The 24,794-nt window shown below is 42.8% G+C and overlaps 1 protein-coding gene across 4 annotated transcripts in view; it reads right to left on the bottom strand.

The window, feature by feature from the left end:
* The window catches only part of LOC137318799 (coiled-coil domain-containing protein 102A-like), a 533,993-nt gene that overhangs the window by 348,413 nt on the left and 160,786 nt on the right, over positions 1–24,794 (bottom strand). For all 4 annotated transcript variants that reach the window (XM_067981441.1, XM_067981440.1, XM_067981443.1 and 1 more), the window contains exon 5: positions 7,417–7,533. In XM_067981441.1, coding sequence (XP_067837542.1) covers positions 7,417–7,533 — 117 coding nt within the window. The remainder of the gene's footprint in view (positions 1–7,416; positions 7,534–24,794) is intronic.

Here is a 24,794-nt window from a genome sequence, read left to right as displayed (position 1 = left end):
GTGGGGGATACTGGTGTATAGTGCCGAGACGTCCATCGTGGTGAGAAGTGTTCCTGGTTCAACTGGTCCATGGGTACTGAGTTTTTGTAGGAAGTCTGTAGTGTCGCGACAGAAGCTGGGGGTTCCCTGTACGATGGGTTTCAGGATGCCCTCGATGTATCCAGAGAGGTTCTCACACAGGGTTCCGTTGCCTGATACGATAGGATGTCCAGGTGTGTTGGCTTTGTGTATCTTTGGGAGGCAGTAGAAGTCTCCCACGCGGGGAGTACGTGGGATGAGAGTGTGTAGGATGCTTTGAAGGTCTGGATCGAAGGTCTTGATCAATTTGTTGAGCTGGTGGGTGTGCTCTTTGGTCGGATCTGCGGGTAACCGTCTGTAGTGTTCCTGGTTGTCCAGTTGTCGGCATGCTTCTTTGCAATAGTCCGTTCTGTTCAGTATGACGATGGCTCCTCCTTTGTCCGCTGGTTTGATGACGATATTGTGGTTGGTCTTGAGAGCGTTGATGGCGTTGCGTTGTGCTCGGACACCACCCACCAGGTGCATGGTTCATACTCCTGTGACTCGGCCAACGTTGTCTACCTCATACGTTGCAGGAAAGGATGCCCCAGAGCATGGTACATTGGCGAGACCATGCAGACGCTGCGACAACGGATGAACGGACACCGCGCAACAATCGCCAGACAGGAGGGTTCCCTCCCAGTCGGGGAACACTTCAGCAGTCAAGGACATTCAGCCACCGACCTTCGGGTAAGCGTACTCCAAGGCGGCCTTCGAGACACACGACAACGCAAAATCATCGAGCAGAAATTGATAGCCAAGTTCCGCACCCATGAGGACGGCCTCAACCGGGATCTTGGGTTCATGTCACGCTACACGTTACCCCACCAGCGAAGAAATGTTATCTGTCTTTAATATAACGGGTCATTTGCTGTCTTTTCCATGTTTCTGCCTCTCTATCTGTTTTTTTTTGGTGGTTTGTATATTCGGAGACCTTGCAGGTAACACCTGTCTGTCTGCACACTGATTGCCTTGGCAACGGGCAGTTGGAAAGAATGTCTGTAATCACCAGGTATTGTTCTGTGATTTATAAATGCGAGAGGTTCGAGGATTTCATTTCCACAGCATTCACCTGAGGAAGGAGGAAGCCTCCAAAAGCTTGTGAATTTCAAATAAAATTGCTGGACTATAACGCATTCACCTGAGGAAGGAGGAAGCCTCCAAAAGCTTGTGAATTTCAAATAAAATTGCTGGACTATAACTTGGTGTTGTAAAATTGTTTACAATTGTCAACCCCAGTCCATCACCGGCATCTCCACGATATACACACATGAAGACTTTGCAATAGGAATCCATGACCAGAAACCATGACAGTTTTCTCTCCTGTCCCAAGTCTAGGGACATTAAGGTAAATTGTATTACAATTGAGCTGGTTTTGCTGCTCAGTAGTGCATCAAATAGTATTTTGACTACTGAGCGATGCAGGGAGCTAAAAATTATGATTTGGGAATGAACACTGAGCTGTACAAAGAGGAATCAGGGTTTCATTATGGAGCAGCCATATTACTTCACCAATCTGCAGTATTAAAGTTCCAAATTACACATCACTGCATTTGCTCGCATTCATCTCAATGCTGGATTAACAATTCTTTTGCAACTTGTGACAGTCTATTGAAGGTAATTAGGTATATCCACACAGCACAATTCCATGAAATTATTTTTACATTTTTTTGTTTTCTTTTCTTTTACAGATGTTGAGAGAACAAAGAAAGGTCAAACTCTAATGCCAGATGGTCCTGGTCTTCAAGGGACAATTGAAGAGGCATACAGAATTACAATCGGGACAGCTTCACTAATAAAAGCACGACAGAAAGGGCCCACTGAAGTTAGTTTATAATATCTTCTCGGGTATGGTTATGTAACAGAGGAATTGATATGATGTTAGCATACAAACATTTAATGCATTGATATGACATTCCATTTGTTGCTTTTGCCTCCTCCAAACTCCTCTCCCTCCAAGACTTCCCGATTGCTCACTCCATCTCCAAGCATCCACTTTCGTCTTCCCCCTCACCCCCAACTGTCACTAAACTTGTCTATGAAATCCACCATCTGCTTCCTTGCCCCTCCTGTCTCAGCTTTTGACCACCCATCTCAGTTGTATTATCATCGGCATCATCAGCCCATCCCTATCCTTCGGCTCAGAAACTACAGCCTTAAAAACTGTCATCACCGCTTCCTCAAAAAAACTGCACGCAATCCTGCCATTCTCTCCAACTATTGTCCTATCTCAATCCTTCCCTTTCTTTCTGAAGCTTTGCAATGCTGCTCCACCTCTCCCACATACCTTGTTCAAAACTCTGCAATCAGGCTTCCACCTCACCTTCAGCACCAAAACTGCCTGGTCAAAGTCATCAAACAGCATTGTATGTGATGCAGCTCACTGTTCTCTCTTCATCCTCTCCACTGCTGTCGACTACTTCATCTTCATTGAACATGTCTCCTATGCAGTCCATCTCCATGATATAACTTTCTCTTGGTTCCACTCATACTTTTTGAGTCGTAGACATTACATCACCTTCAGTGGTTTCTCCTCCTGTGTCTGGCCAATCACCCCTGATGTACCCGACGGCCCCCTTCTCTTCGTGTACACACTACCCCTCGGCAATGTTAACAGGAAAGGTGGGATCAACTTTCATATGCGTGCTGACAGTATTCACTGTGTATGTGAGTTGCTAGCTCATATATTTAATAACTCATCGAGGTTGGGAATGTTGCCATGGACTAGGAGGAGGCCCATATGGTGCCCTTATTTAGGAAGGCTAGTAAGTGAAAACTTTGGAATTATAGGCCAATTAGTTTGACTTCAATTATACGTCAGGGACGAGAACAAATTATTGGAGATGCACTAGAAAAGAGCAATAGTTATTGGAGAATTCAAATGTGACTTTTGGAAATGGGTGCCCTGCCTCACAAACTTGGTTGAATCTTTTGAAGAGGTAACAAAGTTGGTGAATGATGGTAGCCTGGTAACTACTGTTCTTCTCGATTTGCACAAAATCCTTTGTTAAAGTGCTACTTAGGAGGCTATTACGTAAGGGAAGGTTGCGTCCTGTAGGATTGGCGGGCAGATTTTAAGCTGGATAACAAATTGGTTTCATTTGAAAATAACATTCATGTCAAAGTTGGAAGATTAAAATGATTATAAGCCTGGAATTTCCTGCGGGGGTACAACCTGGAAGTAGCACCCAAAATTACGCTCGTTCCCACACCCATTCTGCCAATGCCAAATTACGCTCAAATTCCCTGCCAGTCTCATTAGCATATGCCCGAACGTAAAAATGGGCATAAATCAGCGTAAACAATCGAGGCCCGAGGAAGATGCCGAACTCTCACAATATATTCCTTCTTTAAGTATGAGAATTAAAGTTTCAACTGATTTAACTATCATTCATTCACATTAGGCATAGCATGTTTAAGATCCTGCAATTGAAGATGGTTTTCAATTTTAAGCTGGATAACGAATTGGTTTCATTTGAATCAGGTGAACAATTAAGTTCTCTTATGACACAAAGATGTGTGCGGGAGTTAGGATTTTAGATAAAATAGTGAGCGAGTGGTAAATCAATGGAACAGGCTCTCTACGGAGGTGGTGGAAGCAGATAGTGTTGATTCATTCAATGCAAATTAGGTAGATTTCTTGCAGAAAATAATATTTTGGGATACAGTATGTGAGTAATTTGAGTCATGACATATGGTAGGTGTAGCATGTTTGGGAGGAACAAGTGACTTGGACCTATGGTTCCCAAAGCTTTCCACCATTGGGGGCTTTCCTCACCTCTGGGTCTGGGTCTGTTGAAAACTAATTGATATTCATTGCCTAGATTGGTCAACAACTTCATTATTGTTTTATAATGCATCTACTGGAATAGTAGAAGGCAAACTAGATGGACCTTAGTCTTTCTTGGTCTAGCAATTCCTTTGTTCCTCTGATCTAGATGCATTGAGGGAATGGACCCGGCAGTTGCAGATGTTCTTCAATGTGGATAAATGCAGCTTGATGTATTCTGGGTCAGGGTAATTCCAGGCACGTGTGTGCCATGCAAATTACCCACTTAAGGCCACGGAATAGGAGAGGAATCTGGGGATTGTAGTTCACAAAACATTGGAGATCCATGAACAATGTCACAGGCCATAGGGAAAATGAATAGGGTACTAGGGTGTATAGCTAGAACAATTAAGTAAATACAATATTTACCTTCTACAAACTATTAGTAAGGTCACATCTACAATATTGTGCTGTTTTTGGTGCCTTAACATAGTGGAGAGTATCAAGGTCTTGGGGAAGGTCCAGAAAGAAAGAAATTGCATTAATATAGCCTTTCATGATCTCAGGACGTCCCAAAGTGTTTTACAGCCAATGAAGTACTTTTGAAGTGTAGTCACTGTTGTAATGTACAAAACCCTGCAGCCAATTTGCACACAGCAAGGTTCCACAAATAGCAATGAGGTAATGACCAGATCATCTGTTTTTGATGTTGGTTGAGGGATAGATATTAGCCAGGACACCGGGGAGAACTCCCTTCTCTTCTTTAAAATAGTGCCATGGGATCTTTCATGTCCACCTAAGAGAGGGCCTTGGTTTAACAACTCATCTGAAAGACGGCACCTCAGACAGTGCAGCACTCCCTCAGCACTACTCTGGACTGTCAGCCTAGATTTTGCGCTCAAGTCTCTGGAGTGGGACTTGAACCGTCAACCTTCTGACTCAGTGGTGAGAGTGTTATACACTGAGCCACAGCTGACACCACGGAGGGCCACCTTGAGTCCATTTTTAAATAAGGGTATTATTCATAGCAATGCTAAAGATGGACAAATGGTCTACTGGCACCCTCTATCAGTATCAGACTAGTCTATTTTTTGAATGTCTATTTTTTTTCCATTAGAATTAGAAAACAGAAATATTGTCTTCAATGAGTTTTTAGTTTCATATGTAAAACACTTGGTTCTAGACAGGTTTAATAACTGAATTCAACATGCAAATAAATTGGTGCAAAGGGCAGCTAATCTCACATGTCATACTGTTAACCACAGTATATTTTTATTTTTTTAAGAAAGTCTGGTCTTGATTGTTTTGCTATTCCTAATTGCTATATCTGAAACTCCTACTTGATAAAAATATTTTAATTTACTGGAAGCAGTCTTCAAAAATCAAATGCTGTTACAAGATCATTAAATTAGATTGAAAGTAGTGAAGGATATTAAGAGTCTTATTGTGGTACATACTGTACAATATACATGCCATCCAGTTAGTACAGGTATTATTCCAACAGCTATTACATTTATGGTTCTAAGGACCTCTGAATTTTCCAAGATTTCTGAATCGTTTATATTTCTTGGTCACTTCATTTTTTTTTCAAAGTGAATTCAAGACATCTCCTCAGTTTTAAGAACCTGTAATCTAATTTTGTTTGGCTATTCAGTTACCATTTTTTTAAACTCTCTTAACCCTCTAAATGATATGCATGAAAACCTAACTTGCAAATCCACCGAGGTCCACAATACTCAAAAGGCAGCTATGAAGCTTTAATGGTACTTTGTTAAATTTTGGACAAGAGGGCTGTGATTTCAAACCTTAGCCTTGACTGTTAAATAAGACCAAGCTCCTTTTACTTGGAAAGTTTTGACAATTTTTGACTACACCAAAAGATGGAGCACTATGTAAAAGTGGAATATTTTATCTAAGGCAAGTTTCACCCTGCAGAAGGGGATTTCCTGTTGGTTAATCATAGAATCATATAGCACAGAAGGCGGCCATTTGGCCCATCGTGCTTGTGCCAGCTCTTTGAAAGAGATATCCAATTAGTTTCACTCCCCTGCTTTTTCCCCGTAGCCCTACAAATGTGTTACTTTTTAACTTCCCTTTTGAAAGTTACTATTACATCTGCTTCTGCCATCCTTTCAGGCAGTGCATTCCAAATCATAACAACTCACTGAGTAAAAAAAATTTCCTCATCTCCCCCCTGGTTTTTTTTTTAAGACTATTCTTAGACAGCCTTTTGCCCTCTTGGTTGACGGAAGGAAGGAGACAGGAAAAATGTCAGCAATGGGGTAAACAGTGATGTGAATGTGAAATTATTTAAATAATGAGGAATTTTACCAGTCAATCTCTTGTAGCATTGAACACATTGATTTCAATGGAAAGAATATCGTCTGGTTTCTAGAATGGGCAGGTGATCTGCCCCACTGGTGAAGGTGAAAAGTACCCCCAGGGATTCAAGACCAAGTGTAGTTTTCAGGTGAAATGGGGTTAGTTAATTGAACCAGAGCACACAGATTTTAGATTATTGGTAAAATATTTCACTACAGTACAAAACTGAGGCATTACAGCACCACCACTGGTGGGACAGTTTGATAACAGCATGACAAATTTACATAGGCAGTTTGCATTTTCAATGCAGACATAGGACTTTATAATGGGAAATGTTAATACAAAAGTGCGACAAAAATGTGACAATAGAAAGTAAGGTTTTGTAGACAGATATTACATGCAGACATAAGGGGCTAGAGTTTCTGCTTTGGGCGCAATCTGGAAATTGCGCTTGAAATTGTGATAGTTAGGTTACAGTTCAAGTTTCTGCTAAAATTCATTTGCATAATCGCAAACGGAAAATCTTCCATGAACCAGCATATTCGGGCAGTGTAATATTAGATAATCATTTATTTTTGTTTTCTTTCCGTTAAAAAGTATTCCTTGATATATTTAAGAGTGGTAACCTGGTGCAGTTTGATTAATACAGATGAAAATGGGATTATCACAAAAAATATGCATTTTTAGTAAGATTACCTGTGAGTAACTTGATTTAAAATCACTGAAACTGACTTAAAAAAAACATACTCAATCATATGATAAGTTTACTGGGTGTACAATAGTCAGTTTCTTAGTAAATTAAATACTTTTTGATATGTAGAAACTTTTAAAATATGCCTCTGTGCCTAAGAATATGAGTATAATTTGAAGAGCCTTTCTGAACCAGCGCAATTGGCAGAATCTCACAATTTCGATCTGGGGACGTGGCCAGTTTTGTGGGCAGTGCCCGATCCGGGCAAATTGAATCTTGAACCAGCGTAAAAGATTTGCAGATCACTCGCCCATTCTAGAAACCACCAGATTTTAATTTCCACTGAAATCAAAGTGTTCACAAATGTAAGTGGTTTGGGGCGTAACTCACTTACATTTAAAATTCCCCAATCTTTTGTGCTGCTTCGTTCAATTCCGCCCAGATTGCGCTGATATTACTGGCATAAACAAACGGAAACTCGACCCCAAGATTTTTAATATATTAGAAATGCTGTGCTGTAGCCACTTTGACACTTTTCTAATCGAGCCAGGGTATTAAAACAAATCTGTAGCATTACCTCAGTGCGCAGATCAGTTAATTTCCTATCCATGTTAGACCTAGCTCCAACTTCATCTTCCAGATCTTCCGAGATCCTTCCAAGCTCATTCTGATGAGCATCACGAAGGAGGGTCAACTATGGAGCAGAAAGAATAACATACTCTTTAATACAGTCACCAGGGTTTGCCTCAATTAATTACGTTCTGTCGGAGAATGTTCTGAACATTTATCATACAATTCCCCAAAGCAATCACAAATGGATTCCTGCAATCACATTAATATTTTTCGACCCAATTACATAAAACATTCAACTCCCTACTTTTGCAAAGTACAGCTTTTTAATTGTTATTAAAATCAGACATTTTGTGAACCTTTTTATAATTTACTTGACATTGGTAAAAATACAATAATGCAGTGAGATGACTATGTATATTGAATCCAGATAACAACATTGAAAAAAAACACAAGGTGTGAAGGGAATGTATATTTTGTATGGCAATGCATGATGTAATACATTAGTGATTCCAACACAGTTTAGAACAGCAAGATTTAATTTGCAGTCCTGATTAACACTAACATTCAGGTTTCCTCTACACGGCCAGTTGTCGATGTTGGCTAGATTTGGACTGATCTTAGCAAAATGGCATGAGTAGCCATGAGCTTCTTGGTCACTTGCCATTTTAATTCTCCATCCTACTCCCACTCTAACCTCTCTGTCATTGGCCTCCTACACTGTTCCAATGAAGCTCAACGCAAGCTTGAGGAACAGCACCTCATCTTTCAGTTAGGCACTTTACAATCTTCCAATCCTAACGTTGAGTTCAACAACTTCAGGTCATAACCATCACACCCATTTTCTCGGTCAGCAGTGCTGGTAATGGTTCTGCTGTTGCCATTTACACTTCGTTTGATTCTTTATTGTCCCATTATCACCCTTCTTGCCTTGCACCATCATCCCTTTTGTCATTTAATCACTTTCTGCCTTCCACCCTATCAGAGACCTTCCCTTTTGTTACCCGCCCTGCCCCCCGCCACACACACACCTTTTCCCTGGCTCTGTACTTGCTTATAAACTATTAAATCCCTAACTTCTTCCAGTTCTGATGAAAGAATATCAACCTGAAACATTAGCTCTGTTTCTCTCTCCACAAATGCTGCCTGTCCTGCCAAGTGTTTCCAACATTTTCTGTTTTTATTTCAGATTTCTAGCATCCACAATATTTTGCTTTTACTTTACGAATTATCTGGCATAACGCAAGCTAGCTACTATGCTCATACAGCAATGACCAGAGGAATGCAGGAATTATGCCAGAAAGCAAAAATATATAAACTCGTAGTACCTGCTCCAATTTTTTCAAATTTTATTTTGAAATAGTCACCAGCTTTCTACCATTGAGGAAAAAAAAGTGAATCATCACAGATGTGATGGAGCAGGATATAATGTTAAGAAACTTTCAACAAGAAAGGTAATGAATCTATTTTTTTTAAAAACACAGTAATGACTGGCAGCTAACTCTGCTACTGATTATTTTTTTGTAGAAAAATTATAAACATTATTTGAAATAGAGTTCTAGGAGGCGGCATCACAGGAAGGAATAGGTTCAGCCCCTGACAAGAGGTACATCAGCCGTAGTGGTGCATGAGGCGGGGCCAACAATCCTGCCAGGCTTGTCATCCAAGCATTCCAAAAAGGTCTGTCCAACAACATCCCTAATCTGTATAGAGAAGGTCAGGTGATGATATTCTAATGTATATAGCAGATTAATAGCAAAGCCAATCTACTTAGCTAACAACATCCAGCCACATGTAGATTTCAACACAAGGATGTAACATCATTTTGCAGCTAATGGATATCAGTGTAAAGAATATTAAAAGAAATTTTAATGCCCTAAGCCCTCAGCGGTTCCTGCTATTTCAAAGTACATGGTTGTAAAGGGAGAGGATAAGGCCTAATCTTAGTGGCTGATGTGCCCTTCATTTTTTCCAAATACAACCAACAGAGATCTCTATTTGTTGTGAGCTAGCCCTGGCGTGCAGCTTATGACTCAGAATTCTAGCTCCGGCTTTCTCTTTTGTCATCCGTGTTTTGGATGCCATGCTAGCGTTGTCTTCATTTCAACCTTCTTAGAACCATGAAATCATAGATGTTTACAGCTCCGGAGGAGGCCATGTGGCCCATTGTATCTGTTTCGACAATACTACAATAATTCAAAACTAGTGCCACTGCTCTGCTCTCTCCCCAAAGCCTTGTATTTTCCTCTGCTTAACTTGTTTATCAACAGTTCTTGAAAAGGTGCATTAGTTTCTGCTGCAGCTATTCCCTCTGGCAAAGCATGCCAAGCTCTAACAACACTGAGTAAAGAAATTTCTCCTAACCTCTCTCCTATTCACTCTATATGGCTTTAATGTCATTTCTATAATGCAGTATCCAAAACTGCACTCAGTACTCTAACTGTGGTCTAACCATTGCTTTGAACAAATTTATCATTACTTTGTGAATCTTCTATGCTGTGCCCCATTTGGCCTTCTGTTGACTTTATAATATACTGTATTTGAACTCCTAGGTCTCTCTGTTCATCCACATCCTTCAATGTCTTTCCATTGAGTGTTGTGGTATTTCAGGATTCTTGACCTTTTTACCACGGAATGGGGCTTGGCTTATATCTTTATTAAAATGTGCTTTCAAGTTAAATTTTGCTGTCAAAGAGTCAGATTCACAGGACAGCTATGTGCAGAAGAAGTCAGATGGCGAGTCTATCTGTATTGACTCAGACAATGCACATAGCCTCAGGAAGCAGTCACACATTAAAGTTTGGAATGTCTTATCTTTTTGGGCTCTTCAAGAGCTAATTTCAAGGAGATAAGTACATTGAAATCTATACAAATGGACACTCCCAACAAACGGACACCTGAAAAAAATGGGCACTTATTGACAGTTCCAAATAATTTACATTTGAAAAAACAGATGCAAGCTGCACCTTGAAACCACGGACACTCACAAATTACAAACTACGGACAGCCTCCAATGCACCAAGTCCATTTACAAATTAAAACACGGGACACGAAGGTCAGTGCGAGGCAGCAGCAGGTGAAAGAAACGGCTTTTGTGGAATGGGGAGCTCTTTACCCAGCATCCATAGTGGCAAAGAAACCACGCTCTCTCTCTGGAATTGGATGCTTGCACGGCTATGTCCCAGGGATAGAGCGGTTTCTCTGCCGCTATGGATGCTGGGTAAAGAACTCCCCATTCAACAAAAGCCGGGAACTACTCCAGGCAACATCAGATCTCACTCCACCAGTACATCAGGTACTGGTGACCTGCTAACAGTCCCCCACCCACCCCCCAGCACTTCAAACATTAGCAGCTGCAGCACACAGAGGGATGGGGTCCCAGACAGTGGTCTGCAGGACATTAATCCCCCCAATTTACATAAGAACATAAGAAATAGGAGCAGGAGTAGGCCATACGGCCCCTCAAGCCTGCTCCACCATTCAATAAGAACATGGCTGGTCTTCAACCTCAACTCCACTTTCTTGCCCAAACTCCATATCCCCTGATTCCTCTAGTGTCCAAAAGTCTATCGATCTCAGTCTTGACCTATTTGGCTGAGATCCCCTAGGCACTCCAGCACTACAACTAAAGCAAAACAACGTATGCTTAGTAGGGCACAAAGTAACATGTCTAAATAATTTCCGTACGCCTTGCCCCGTGCAGGCTGCCAATATAGCAGATCCAGAATCACAACATCCCTCCCTCAATGGAAAAGGACCCCAGTATGGCAATGAACTGGGAAACCCAATGAACAGAAAATGAACTGAAATAACATCCCGCTGTCAGGGCTCCAGAATTAGGCACGATCCTAGGTGAGGGTGAAATAAAGGAACACTGCAGGAGATACAGCCAATCCCGGGATATTTGGCTCATCCAGTTTACTGTACATACAATGACCATTTTGAAAATAAGGACATCTGCAATGAAAGGACACTGGTGCAAGTCCCTTAGGTGTCCCTAATTTACAGGTTCCACTGTACTGTCCAAGAAAAGTGAATATTTTTAGAACTAACAGAGTCCAAGTGACAAATTATTATTTGTATTTGGTACAAGGGAGGATACAGAATTGAGTCATATTGTGGTGGGAATTACTTCACACGTTTCTTTTTCTGTTCACTCAATAACTGCAAAATAAATAATATTGGGCCGGATTTTGCTGTGAGCAGCAAATCCGGCCCATTGTGCGTTTGCTTTTAGTTTTATCTCATTTAAGTGTGAATCAGTCCACTTTCTGGAAAATTGAAGAAGCACATGAGGCAATATGTGGAGAATTATAGTATTCAGTCCATTTAGCAAAGGGTGTTGCAATCCCCCCTCCTTTGCACTATCAAATGTCTAGATAATGGTTGTGAAAGCAAATGCTTCATCAGAATTGACAGAGGTCTGCTTACAGGACAGACTGGTGACACTCTACCTGAGACAATATCTAGGGCAAACCCAAACTCTGGGCTCGATTTTAGGGTCGGGTTTCCTGCGGGTTTCCAGCGGGGGGGTCCCGAAAATCCCGATATGCGGTCACGTGACTGGATCGCGCCGCGATCCCGACCACTTCCGGGTTCCCCGATGACGTGCGGGGCTGCGTGCGTGGCCCCCGCTGGTGGGAATCCCGCAGGCAATTAAAGCCAGCGGGGTTCCACTTGAGAGTACTTACCTTGCTTGTTGAGGTCAGTTAATGAGCTGAATCAGCTGTCAAAAGAGGAAGTGTGGGATTTCACCTGCATCGCAGAGTGTTTCCCACACTGGGGGAAACAGTCTCTCTCCAACCAGGCGTGTTGCAGCCAGCAGCCTGTGGCAGGTGCCAAGGTGCACCCCACGGGGGAGAGCCCTCACCCACGCAGGAGGCCACCGCGTCACATAGGGCAACCCCTGCCCCCCACCACCCCCGCCAAGCCAGAGGACAGACCGACACGAAACTGCAGCCCCAGTCCGAGGAACCACCCACCTACCCTGCACAACCCCTCAGACCAACACCTGCCAGATGGGTGGTGCGTGGACACCCTCGGAGGACGAACAGCATGACCAGCCCCAGCAGCCTCGCAGTCCACGCCGTCTGCCGCAGAGACGTGGAGCCCCCCAACACGGTGTTGTTGCACGCCCACCTGCACAGCAGGAGGGAGGGCTACCGCAGAGAGAGACGCATCGCAGAGGGCACTACCCTTGCCACAGGGTCCACAGACCGAGGCGCAGCTCCCCGGACCTCTCCGAGCAGCAGTGCACACGGAGGCGCAGATTCGCTCGACATGTAGTCGTGGAGATCTGCAGGCTCTTTCATGCCGAGCGGCTCCTGGCTGGCCCCAGCACCAACTGCTTACCTGTCGCTGTCAAAGTCACCACTGCCCTCCAGAACTTCTCCTCCGCATCCTTCCAGGATGCAGCCGGCTACACCTCGGATGTCTCTCAGTCGTCTGCGCAGAAGAGCCCTGCAAATACACCTGCACCTACTCTGCAGTAACATAATGGGTGGCATCAGTGGTGGGTCCTCATAGTGATACCCAGGAGCGGGCATTATTGGACACAACAGACAGGATTCGCGGACACATGGCAGTGGTGGTGCCAATATAATGTGTGCTGTTTGTTGCTCTGAAATTCAATATAGGTAACACCCATGGCAAACCCTCCGACACCCTTGTGCACCCCCTTCATGCTCATGAAACATTTGCCTTACGCTGCCTACTGCACATATGTGATGCATGCCCTGTGGCTGCAGCACAGGTGGTGGCAGGTTGAGTGAGGCTGGCCGTGAGGGAGATGCACGAGAGGGTGAGTATGGGATAGAGCCATGAGATTGTATGAGGATTGGGTCGCGTGTTAGTGGCAGGATGAGTACTGGCGAGGTGAGTAGGTGGAGGTAAAATGAGGATGGGGTTTGAGTGGGTATGAGGGGTGATGTGACAGAATAGTGTTGGCGGTGCCGAAGGAGATGTGGGGTTGGGGCAGTGTTGTGGCAGATGGAGTGTAGGGGAAAGACTCCGTGTTCTCACTGTGGCTGACCTACTGAGGTCATTGCAGCGCCTCCTGCACTGTATGCAGGTGGGCGATATGTTGGTTGCGCAGGTGACCCCCTCTGCCACCTCGAGCCAGGCCTTCTTGGTGGCAGAGGCTGGCCGCTTCCTACCGCCCGCCGGGTGCAAGATCTCTGTCTTCGCCCTCCTCCTCACCCCATCTGATGATACCTGGGGTGAGGCATCATTAAACTGGGAGCAGCCTTCCCCCTGGGCTGCTCCATTGGTTGCAGCATCTGTCAGTGGAGGACTACCCCTTTAAATAGAGCGCCTCCAGCTGACAGATCGTACTGCGCATGCGCAGCCCGCCCGACACGCAGACCAGCAGCGTGGACCCCGGAGGAGCAGGTAATTGATTCCTATTAGTGTGTTGCCTGCTACGATCGCGCGGGCAACCCACTAATTTCACCGAGCGTGTTGACCACGCTCCCGAAACCCAACCCGCCGGAAACCCGCAGGCCTGGTAACATCGAGCCATCTATGTCAAGTGTATACTCCCATTGCTTGTCTTTCCTCCCAAAATATATTACTTCACATTTCTCCACATTAAATTGCACCTGCCACCTGTCTGCCTATTCTACTAACCAATCTATGTTCTCCTGAAGTCCTCTGGAGTCCTCTTTGCTCTTTGCCAAATCTCCTGCTTTTTTGTCATCAGCAAATTTCAATAGTGTGCTCCCTATGCCCAAGTCTGAATCATTTATATATACCAAGAACAAAAGTGGACCTACCATTGGCTCTTGTAGTTCACCACTTTCAGTGCTTCTCCAATCTGAGCAATACCTATTGACTCTAACCTGTTATCGAACAAGCTATTGATGCTTCATTACCTCTTATATCTTATGCCTGTAACATTTAATTTTAATATACCTCCAAGCATTTTTGGCTACGTGTTTGAACTCATTATTAATACAGGCGCAGGATTCCAGCCTTTGTCTATATCCTAAAACAAATATATATTCCTAACAACAGACCCTTACTATTTCCTTTTATATTATCTGTTAGACATTTTTTGTATTCTCTTTTAGCCATTAAAATCTCTTTTAGCCATTAAAACCTCCTTTTTCACCTCACCATTACATTTTCTATATTCCTCATGATTGTGTTTAGTTTTGCTCGCCCTGGTTTTACCATATTTCTCCCTTTTAAGTTTCAGTTTAGTTTTAATCTATTTATCCTTGAAACCATCTTTTTGCTTTGTAGGAATATATTCATTTTGTATGTTATCCATCTCATATTTGAAAATTCTACACTGCTTATCCTCCTCCATTCAATAAGATCATGGCTGGATCTTCTACCTCAACTCCACTTTCCCACCCTATCCTCATATCCCTTGACTCCCTTAGAGTCCAAAATCTATCGATCTCAGTTTTGAATATACTCAACAAGTGATCATCCACAGCCCTCTGGGGTAGAGAATTCCAAAGATTCACAACCCTCTGAGTGAAGAAAGTTTTCCTCATCTCAGTCCTAAATGGCCAACCCCTCCTGAGACTATGACCCCTAGTTCTAGACTCTCCAGCCAGGAGAAACAGCCTCTCAGCATCTACCCTGTCAAGCCCTCTAAGAATTTTATATGTTTCAATGAGATCACCTCTCATTGTTCTGAACTCCAGAGAATATAGGCCCATTCTACTCAATTTCTCCTCATAGAACAACCCTCTCATCCCAGGAATCAACCTAGTGAACTTTCGTTGCACCCTTCTAAGGCAAGTACATCCTTCCTTGGGTAAGGAGACCAAAACTGTACACAGGACTCCCAGGTGTGGTCTCACCAAAGCCCAATAAAATTATTGCGACAATCAAGCATTCTAACTGGATGATTCCATTTCCTCTTGCATTTTGCATTCACCAGCAATCCTAAAAGTTGGCAGATAGTCAATTAGTTTGAAAACCTTGGCTTGTTCATAGTGACATTCTAGTGGTACTTTGGACCTTCCCAGTTAATAAAATTGCCACATGGGTTCAATTATAATTTTAAATAACAGTAATAAAACTATCTCTGGAGAGTAACTATTTTGTGCCACCAGATAGAAAAACACCGATAATCTGAATAAGGTATTACACACATTTTTCAAAACAGAGAGAGAAAAAAAGGGAAATATATTCCTCTGGATAAAATGGAGGATGAACTCTTGGGGGGGAAAAAATAGCATTATTAGAAAAAATCGTAGTGTCACTTGAGGCTCCAGTTGCAAGGGTAAAGAGGAGCCAAAACCATCTATCAGAAGTCAGGATTCTTATTTAAGGACTGAGTATGAAATATCTGGAAAGGCCAAGAGTTTCAGTTTATCCAGAACCATTAGGGGCAGGGATAATTGGAAGAATGATTTATGTATTTCTAAGCTCTGATCCTGGAATTTAAACAAATATTAACTTTGAACCCATTCCCAACCATGGCGTGGGGTGGGGAACGGAGGAACTGTCCCGTCACACTGGAACTAAAGCTTTTACCACATAAATTATTTTATGACCACAATTCTCTACATGATGAATTCCTGTTTGCAGTATATCATCAGGGAAAATGTACAGGTCAGAGGTCAATTCCTTCCCCACAGGTGAGTGATTGTAGACTGCTGATTAGCATATCCTGATGGTTGACTGCAAAGCAGTACTGGATAAGGCCCAGGAGCAAACTGTTAATTGTATCACCTAGAGTTGGCACAGGAAAATTCAGAAAGGGCAACAAGAGGAAAATATATATTTTTTTACTAAACTAAAAATGGGCAAAAAAAAGTCTATTTTCTTGTAAAAAAATAAAGATATAAACTCGCTATAATCTTTAATCTACCCATCCTGTGTATGTACCATCTGGTGTCTGGCGCTGCAAGATAGATAGATCAGAAAGCATGGCCTGCTGGAAAACTAACAGCAACTCATCAAGATTTGCTGATGAATTTTCAGACATTAAAACGCATGGAAACCTATTAAGGCAACATTTTCATTCAGCCAGCAGTCCATCATCATGCAAGAAAAGTCATAAGGGAAAAAAAAAGCCGTTACTCTCTACAACTTAAATCTTCTTCATTTCAACATGTGCCAGATAGCAGTGTACTATACCCCAGAAGATATTAATTAAATTTAGCACTGCATCTGATGATTTTAAATAGATTTTTTTTAAAACTCATGCTACAAGAATTCAATGCTTTTTTAAAAAATATTTTTTAAAATTATGCTATTCTAGTGTGATATTGGTGGACAACTAACATGATACCTTACCTAGTTTAGTCAGTAAAAATGGTGCAAGGACATTATTGAAAAGAAATAATGAATTTGAATGCAGAATACTATATGGTGCACTAAGCTCAACAATTCAATGTTGTCTGGAGGTTGCAAGTAGTTTTTTTCTTGCTTTTAGTTCTAAACTCCTTCAATGCCTTTTCACACAGTTAATCAATCCATTTTCGGCATTTCACTCTTTTCACTCATACCAGTCAAGTTTGGTTACAATTAATAGTGAAAGTGATTTTTGGCCATTTTTCCACAGAAAGGATTTGGAAAAGAATCATATAATCATACAGCACAGAAGGAGGCTATTCGGTCCATCGTGCCTCTGCTGGCCCTTTGAAAGAGCTATCCAATGAGTCCCACTCTCCTGCTCTTCCCCATAGCCCTGCAAAATTTTCCTTTTCAAGTTTATATCCAATTCCCTTTTGAAAGTTACTGTTGAATCTGCTTCCACCATCCTTTCAGACAGTTCATAACAACTCGTTGCGTTAAAAAAAATTAATCTCCCCTCTGGTTCTTTTGCTAATTATCTTAAATCTGTGTCTTCTGGTTACCGACCCTCCTGCCAGTGGAAACAGTTTCTCCTTATTTATTCTGTCAAAGCTCTTCATAATTTTGAACACCTCCATTAAATCTCCCCTTAACTTTCTCTGCCCTAAGAAAACAATCCCAGCTTCTCTAAGTCTCTCCACATAACTGAAGTACCATTCCAGTAAACCTCCTCTTCACCCTCTCCAAGGCCTAGACATCCTTGCTAAAGTGTGGTGCGCAGAATTGGACACAATACTCCAGCTGATGCCTAACCAGAGTTTTATAAAGGTTTAGCATAACCTCCTTGCTTTTGTACTCTATGCCTCTATTCATAAAGCCCCGGATATGTATGCTTTGTTAACAGCCTTATTAACTTGATCCTGCCACCGTCAAAGATTTGTGTATGTTCTAGATGAATTTTAATATTATATAAGTATCACAGCAGAATTGATTGTCACTCTGGTGATAGCATTTTAACTTCCTGGCATTTTAATGCCCCACTACAGCACAGCATAACCACAATGTGCGAATATAAAATTGTGTGCACTGTATATTATAAATAGTCTGGGAACAGTTTCTCCTGCAACTCAGCGAATTAGTTAACTGAAGCGCTAACTTATTATTTGACACAGATAAAATGCACGGTTTGCATTTAGCTCAGCTTATAATGGATCAGTTTTCCTATTTGTGAAACCTATTTTTTATAATTCTGTATTTTAAATGTAAATGCTCTCAGATATTCTTCAACTTATCAGTTTTTGGCTTTAGGTGGTTAGTTGTGAAATAGTTGAGAATCAGTATGTCACGGCAGGGCAGAGCAATGCATTCTTCTAATGCTAGGACCATGAAGGCTAATTTTTCTGATTTCAGTGGAACCTTGGTCTTAGATACCACACCCATACTGGTATCAAGGCTCCCGAGAAGGACAGCTTCAGAAAAATGCCATATTCTTTGCAATATTCTGACAGCTTACATTTACAGTTAAATTCAGTATATTATTTCTGCCTTTCAGTATTTATTTAGTGGAAGAGATACATCAGTCCAACAACAACAACAACAAGTTGCATTTATGTAGCGCCTTTAATGTAGTAAAATGTCCCAAGGCACTTCCAGATCAGCCATGACCTTATCAAATGGCAGAGCAGGCTCGAAGGGCCGAATGGCCTACTCCTGCTCTTAATTCGTATGCAGGAGCGATTTTCAAACAAAATTTGACACCAAGCCATAAAGGAGATTTTTTAGGACAGGTAACCAAAAGCTTGGTCAATGAGGTAGGTTTTAAGGGGGAAAGAGAGAGGTAGAGAGGCAGGTAGAGAGCCAGAGAAATTTAGGGAGGGAATTCCAGAGCTTAGGCAGCTGAAAGCACAGCCGCCAATGTTGGAGCGATTAAAATTGGGGATGCGCAACAGGCAAGAATTGGAGGAGTGCAGAGATCTCGGAGGGTTGTAGGGCTGAAGGTGGTTGCAGAGATAGTGAGGGGCGAGGCCATGGAGGAATTTGAAAACAAGGATGAGAATTTTAAAATCGAGACGTTCCTGGATCAGGAGCCAATGCAGGTCAGCGAGCAAAGGGGTGATGGGTGAATGGGACTTTGTGCGAGTTAGGATTCAGGCAGCAGAATTTTGGATGAGCTCAAGTTTATGGAGGGTGGATGCTGGGAGACTGGCCAGGAGAGCATTGGAATAGTCGAGTCTACAGATAACAAAGGCACGGATGAGGGTTTCAGCAGCAGATGAGCTGAGACGGGGCGGAGACAAGCGATGTTACGGAGGTGGAAGTAGGCGGTCTTGGTGATGAAGCGGATATGTGGTCGGAAGCTCATCTCAGGGTCAAATAAGACGTCAAGGTTGCGAATGGTCTGGTTCAGCCTCAGACATTGGCCAGGAAGAGGGATGGAGTCGATGGCTAGGGAACGGGGTTTGTGACAGGGACCGAAGAGAATGGCTTCACAATGGAAGTCCGTAATGAAACAGAACATGAGAATTTCAGCCAGTACAGTTCAGAACCAACAGAATTTCAGTGTGTACAGGTCATAAAGCTCTTGGTACTAAATACAGATAATAAAAACCAACTGAGCTGAAATTACAAATTCATTCAGTAAAGTCATTCTGCCCCATAAAAAGTTTGAGTTGACCACACCAGTTTTCTTTCTCTGTCCAATAGCCTTGTGGAGACCTGATGATCAACAATCTCAAGTGGTGGCAAGTTAACTTTGTGAAAAGCAGCCACTGCTGATTGATGTACTTGACTAGAGTTATAAAACATGGGGATAAATTCCCAAAGTTATGTGTCTCAAACAGTGAACATTTGCCTTACTTTGCTTTGTCTTGTTGCAACCTTTTGTTTTAAACATAAACTTGCTCTTTCATTTATAAAAAATAATTATCAGCTCTCAAAGCTTTGCTCATTGTAACACTGTCAGTTTTCTCTCTCTTGTTTTCAAACTAACATTAATCTAAACAGCTCTGTGCAATCATAGATGAACTGGCACTGGAAGTGTCTCACCCAAAACAAAACTTTCATCCCCGTAAGTTACTAAGTGAATCAATTATTGCTGATTGTGATTGTGGTATTTGGAAGGAATTTGTGCATTCTATCAGTGGAAGATTTATCCATCAGTTATTGACCATTATATAAAGTAATATATAATGCATGGCTGCATGGCATTTTAGAAGCCTACCTCAATAGTTGCGGCCATCCACTGACCATTTGGGACGTATACAGAGTTTGTTGCATTTGGATACTATTGACACTTAATGACTAGAGCTTGCTATTTCATTTGAGCTATTCATTCTTGGTATATCTGTAAATAATGATTATGTCTATAATAGGCATAACAATAACACTGCTCTGGCTAAATCCTAGGGTGATTGTAGCTGTTCATGGAAGGATGAGCTGGATGGCTGACTGGTTACCCTCATCTTTATTTATCTTTGTGAAGTCAACATAATATGATATGTGACGTAACCTTAGCTCTCTGTCCTGCTTGACCTCTCAGCCACTTTCAACACTGTTGACCGTTTAATTTTCCTCAAACACCTCTCCTATGTGGTCACCTCTGTCTTGAGGTTCCAGTGCTAACTGTTCCAATGCAATCACTACTTCTCTTCAAACGGTTTCTCCTCCCATACTCGCATGGTCAACTTTCATGTGCTCCTGCTATTTGTCATCCACATACGATCCCTCAGGGTCAGTTTCCACATGTATGCCAAGGACACTACAACCACTGACCCAGCTGTTCCTGCCTGTCTGGCATCAAGCCCTGAATGAGTAAACATTTCTTGTCGCTCAACATCAGCAAAGTTTTACTCATTCTGTTGGCTCTCGAGTAAAACCGACATGTTTTTGGCTGCAGCTCCATCAACCCCATCTGCTTGCTCAAGAAGAATTCAGTAGTGTGCCTTGGTGTTCTGTCTGATCCAGAACTGAACTTTATGCTCCACTTTCAATCTGTCAAGACTGACTGTTTTCACCTCCAGAACAATGTCTGCTAATGGCCCACCTCGTCCCGTTGCTGAAACCCTCATCCGTGCCTTTATCATCTCAAGAACTGATTTCTTAAATGTTCTCCTTAGTGGCCTATCAACCTCCAGCCTTTGCAAATTTCAGCCAATCTAGAATTCTGAGGTCCATGTCTTCTTCTACGTAAAGTCCTACGTATCCTTCAACCTATCCTCACCAAGCTCCACTGGAAAATCTTCTCCAAATATAAATGCCAGCATTCATGCTCAGAGTGGATCACTGTGTGTTCCCATTTCCCTCCACTTCACCATCAGAGGACTGCGTTTCAGCTATTACGCCATTGCTTGCTGAAATTCTCTTCCAAAATCACTACCTTCCTCCCTGTTATCAAAAGCCTCCTAAAATACTTTTTTTTTAGGATACCTTTGGTCTCTTCTTCCTTCCAAATGCCTTCACTTTCTGTTCAGTGTGCACCTCTCATTGTGCAAAAAGTGCTCTGACATGTTCTTCCATGTGAAGAACGCTATATATCATTTTTTTCTGTTTTTCACCAATCCTATGTTTTTCATGCATTTTCAGACTCAAAATTATCAGAAGGAAATTGATCAGATACGACTAAATTGGTACTAGTGGAACGTCCATCTCTTTCTGATCTATTTTGAATCTTCGTGACCAGCGCATGAAATTGTAAGTGATAAGAAAAGAAAGGTTAAGATCAACAAGAATATATTTACCATCACATTAGATGGTTAACAGAGTAACTGCTATGCCAAACCATACTGTGTTAAATAGCTTCTTCTGGAATACTAGCTGGAGGTCTTCCTTACCTGTGGATATTTTCTACCCACAAGACAGAAAAGTCACGGAACACAAGGAAAAATTGAGCAGATTTGTGGAAGTTAAAGTCTTTTTTCCTGGTTTGGATTACTATGCAAAGGGATAAAGGTGGTATGAAATCTGACATTTGTCATCTATATGACAAAACTTTTTGGGATGGCATGAATATTGATGTTCAAACTTATGTTGCATGTTAAGTATTAAATCCCAATCTATTGTAAGCAAAAATGTGTTGCTGTTCTTCAGAATCACAGCAAATAGCTGAAGCAGCACAGCCACTCCCCAGAACTAGAGTGATTTGGGAAATGTAGTGGTCCTTATAAACTATCTTACGAGAAGGATACAAATGTTTTCATTATGCAGTGTGCAAGCAATTTCCCAGAAGTTCATGCATGAAGTTGAGTGTAGATTTGGTTGACCGAAGGTCATTGCCTTAGACAGCAATAAATAGCTTGTCTCACATATTTAGAGCTATGACTGAATTTGGCATCATGCACAAATTAACTGTCTACCATCCCATATGATGGAGACAGCAAATCGATCAATAGGAACACTGAACATACAAATATCACTCAGATATTTGACAGCAAATGACAGATGAACAGAAGCAGGTAAAGACTAGTTTTAAAAATGCAGGACTGTTCCTGAAATAAGTCCTTAATTAGTGACAGATCACAGCAAAAGTCAAAGTTGATAAAAGATCCAATATTGATAGCAAATCCAAAAAAATGTTTTTAAAATACCAGCTATATACATGTGTGGGATGAAGTTGCAGATATGTTTGGTTTCTATTCCACAAAATCTGCAACTTTCTCCATGGAATGACTTCAAGATAACTCAAAAGATACTTGAAGAAATAAAATTCACTAACAGGATGTCTTCTCCATGTACAAACCTAATGTCTCCAATAACGTATAAATTATATTTTAAATATTTTATGCAATGCACAACAGGCAAATAGAAAATTACGATTCATACGTGTGCTTGTTTGTACACAGCTAAATGTGTGCTTGAGAAGAGAAAAATCAGATCTAAGGGTTTGACCTGCAGAATTGCTGTTCTATCCTCAAATAAATATAAGCCAGAAGAAAAATTACAGCATAGGAGGTAAATTCCAAAGAATAGGATCACGGGTTAGTTAATTATGCTTTACCCCACCATGGAGAGAAAACTACACATATTCCATGAGAATAAGCATCATCACTGGGAATTTCTTTGGGAGCTCTCCCTTTCGGTTGCCATAACTTCGGTGGATGATCAGCAGAACCACCAGGCAGACATGTAAATGGGGTTTCCACAGATTTTCCACCGAATTTACAGCAGCCGATTGGAAGAACTCCCAAGGAAATTGTTGTATGTACAAAGAACATGGAGCACAAGCAGTTGGCCATGAATGAATAAGTGAATTTTTGCAGATAATATTGTGTTGTTGGTGGACTCACTGGGGATCTAATGCACTCTATTCACCATTCTCCTTCATGATTCAGAATTCTTCTTCTTCTTCTTCGGCAGTCCCTCAGGGTTGAGGATGACTTGCTTCCACTCCGGGAGGGTGGGTTCTGCGGTGGCTGAATAGTCCAATCCTGGAACCGCAGACTCTGCCACAAGTGGGGCAGATAGTGTTTAATGAGGCGGGTGGGTGAGACGCTCTGGATTCTGGGCGCTCTTTCCGCTGCTTACGCTTGGCCTCCACGTGCTCGAGGTGATTGGCGCCTTCGCAGATGCTTCTTCTCCAGTTTGGGCATTCTAGGGCAAGCGATTCCCACGTGTTGGTGGGGATGTCGCATTTTTTTAGGGAGGCTTTGAGAGTGTCCTTATAGCGTTTCCTCTGCCTGCCAATGCGGAGCTCGGAGTAGAGCGCTTGTTTAGGGAATCTTGTGTCGGGCATGCGGACAATGTGGCCCGCCCATCACAGTTGGTTGAGCGTGAACAGTGCCTCGATACTGGGGATGTTGGCCTGGGAGAGAACGCTCACGTTGGTACGCCTGTCCTGCCAGTGGATTTGCAGGATTTTGCGGAGGTAGCGTTGGTGATAACTCTCCAGGGAGATTTGAGGTGTCTGCTGTACATTGTCCATGTTTCTGATGTGTACAGGGGACTACGGTTGCTCTGTAGACCTCGAGCTTGATGCTGGATTTAAGGTCTCGGTCTTAGAACACTCTGTCCCTCAGGCATCCGAAGGCTACACTGGCGCATTGGAGTCGATGTTGAATTTCATCGTCAATGTCTGCTTGCACCGAGAGGAGGCTCCCGAGGTATGGGAAATGATCCACACTCTCCAGAGGCTCACTGTGGATCTTGATGGTCGGGGGGCAGTGTTGTGTGGCAGGAGCGGCTGGTAGAGGACCGTTGTTTTCCAGATGTTTAGCCTGAGGCCCATTCTGTCATACGCCTCGGTGAATGCGTCGACGATGGTTTGTAGCTCGACCTAAATGTGTGCACACGCAGGTGTCGTCTGCGTACTGCAGCTCAATGACAGAAGTTGAGGTGGTCTTGGTTCTGGCCTGGAGGCATCGAAGGCTGAACAGTTTCCCGCTTGTCCTGTAGGTTAGCTCCACTCCGGCGGGGAGCTTCATGGTGATGGGGTGGAGTGTTGCAGCGAGGAAGATGGAGAAGAGCGTTGGTGCGAAGACGCAGCCCTGCTTGACCCCAGTTTGCACTCGTATTGGGTCTGTGGTGGATCCATTGGTGAGGATCACAGCTTGCATGTCATTGTGGAGCAGGCGGAGAATGGTGACGAATTTCTGCGGGCAGCCGAATTTGAGGAGGATGCTCCACAATTCCTCACGGTTGACAGAGTCGAAGGCCTTTGCGAGATCGAAGAACGCCATGTACAGAGGCTGATGCTGCTCCCTGCACTTTTCCTGGACTTGTCGCGCGCTAAAGATCATGCCCATTGTGCCTCTCGACAGGCAGAAGCTGCATTGAGACTCAGGGAGGAGCTCGTCAGCCACTGGAAGGAGGCGGTTGAGGAGGATTCTCGTGATGACCTTTCCCGTGGCGGACAGTAGGGAAATCCCTCTGTAATTTCCGCAGTCGGTCCTATCTCTTTTATTGAAGACGGTCACAATTATGGAGTTTCCCAGCATGCTCTTTTCCTTCCAGACAAGGGTGATAAGGTTGTGTATTCATGTCAACAGTGCCTCTCCGCTGTATTTTAGTACTTCAGCGGGGATTCCATCTGCGCTGGGGGCCTCGAACTCATAGGCATGCAATGGCTCATGTGAGATTCAGGACCACTGTGAGGGGGATTTATGGCACATAAGAGGAAGCAGCTGCAGTTAG

The sequence above is a fragment of the Heptranchias perlo genome, chromosome 3, assembly GCF_035084215.1.
Source record: "Heptranchias perlo isolate sHepPer1 chromosome 3, sHepPer1.hap1, whole genome shotgun sequence".
Classification (NCBI taxonomy): domain Eukaryota; kingdom Metazoa; phylum Chordata; class Chondrichthyes; order Hexanchiformes; family Hexanchidae; genus Heptranchias; species Heptranchias perlo.
Note: the sequence above shows the minus strand (reverse complement) of the source record. Positions and strands in the feature narration are given on the sequence as shown.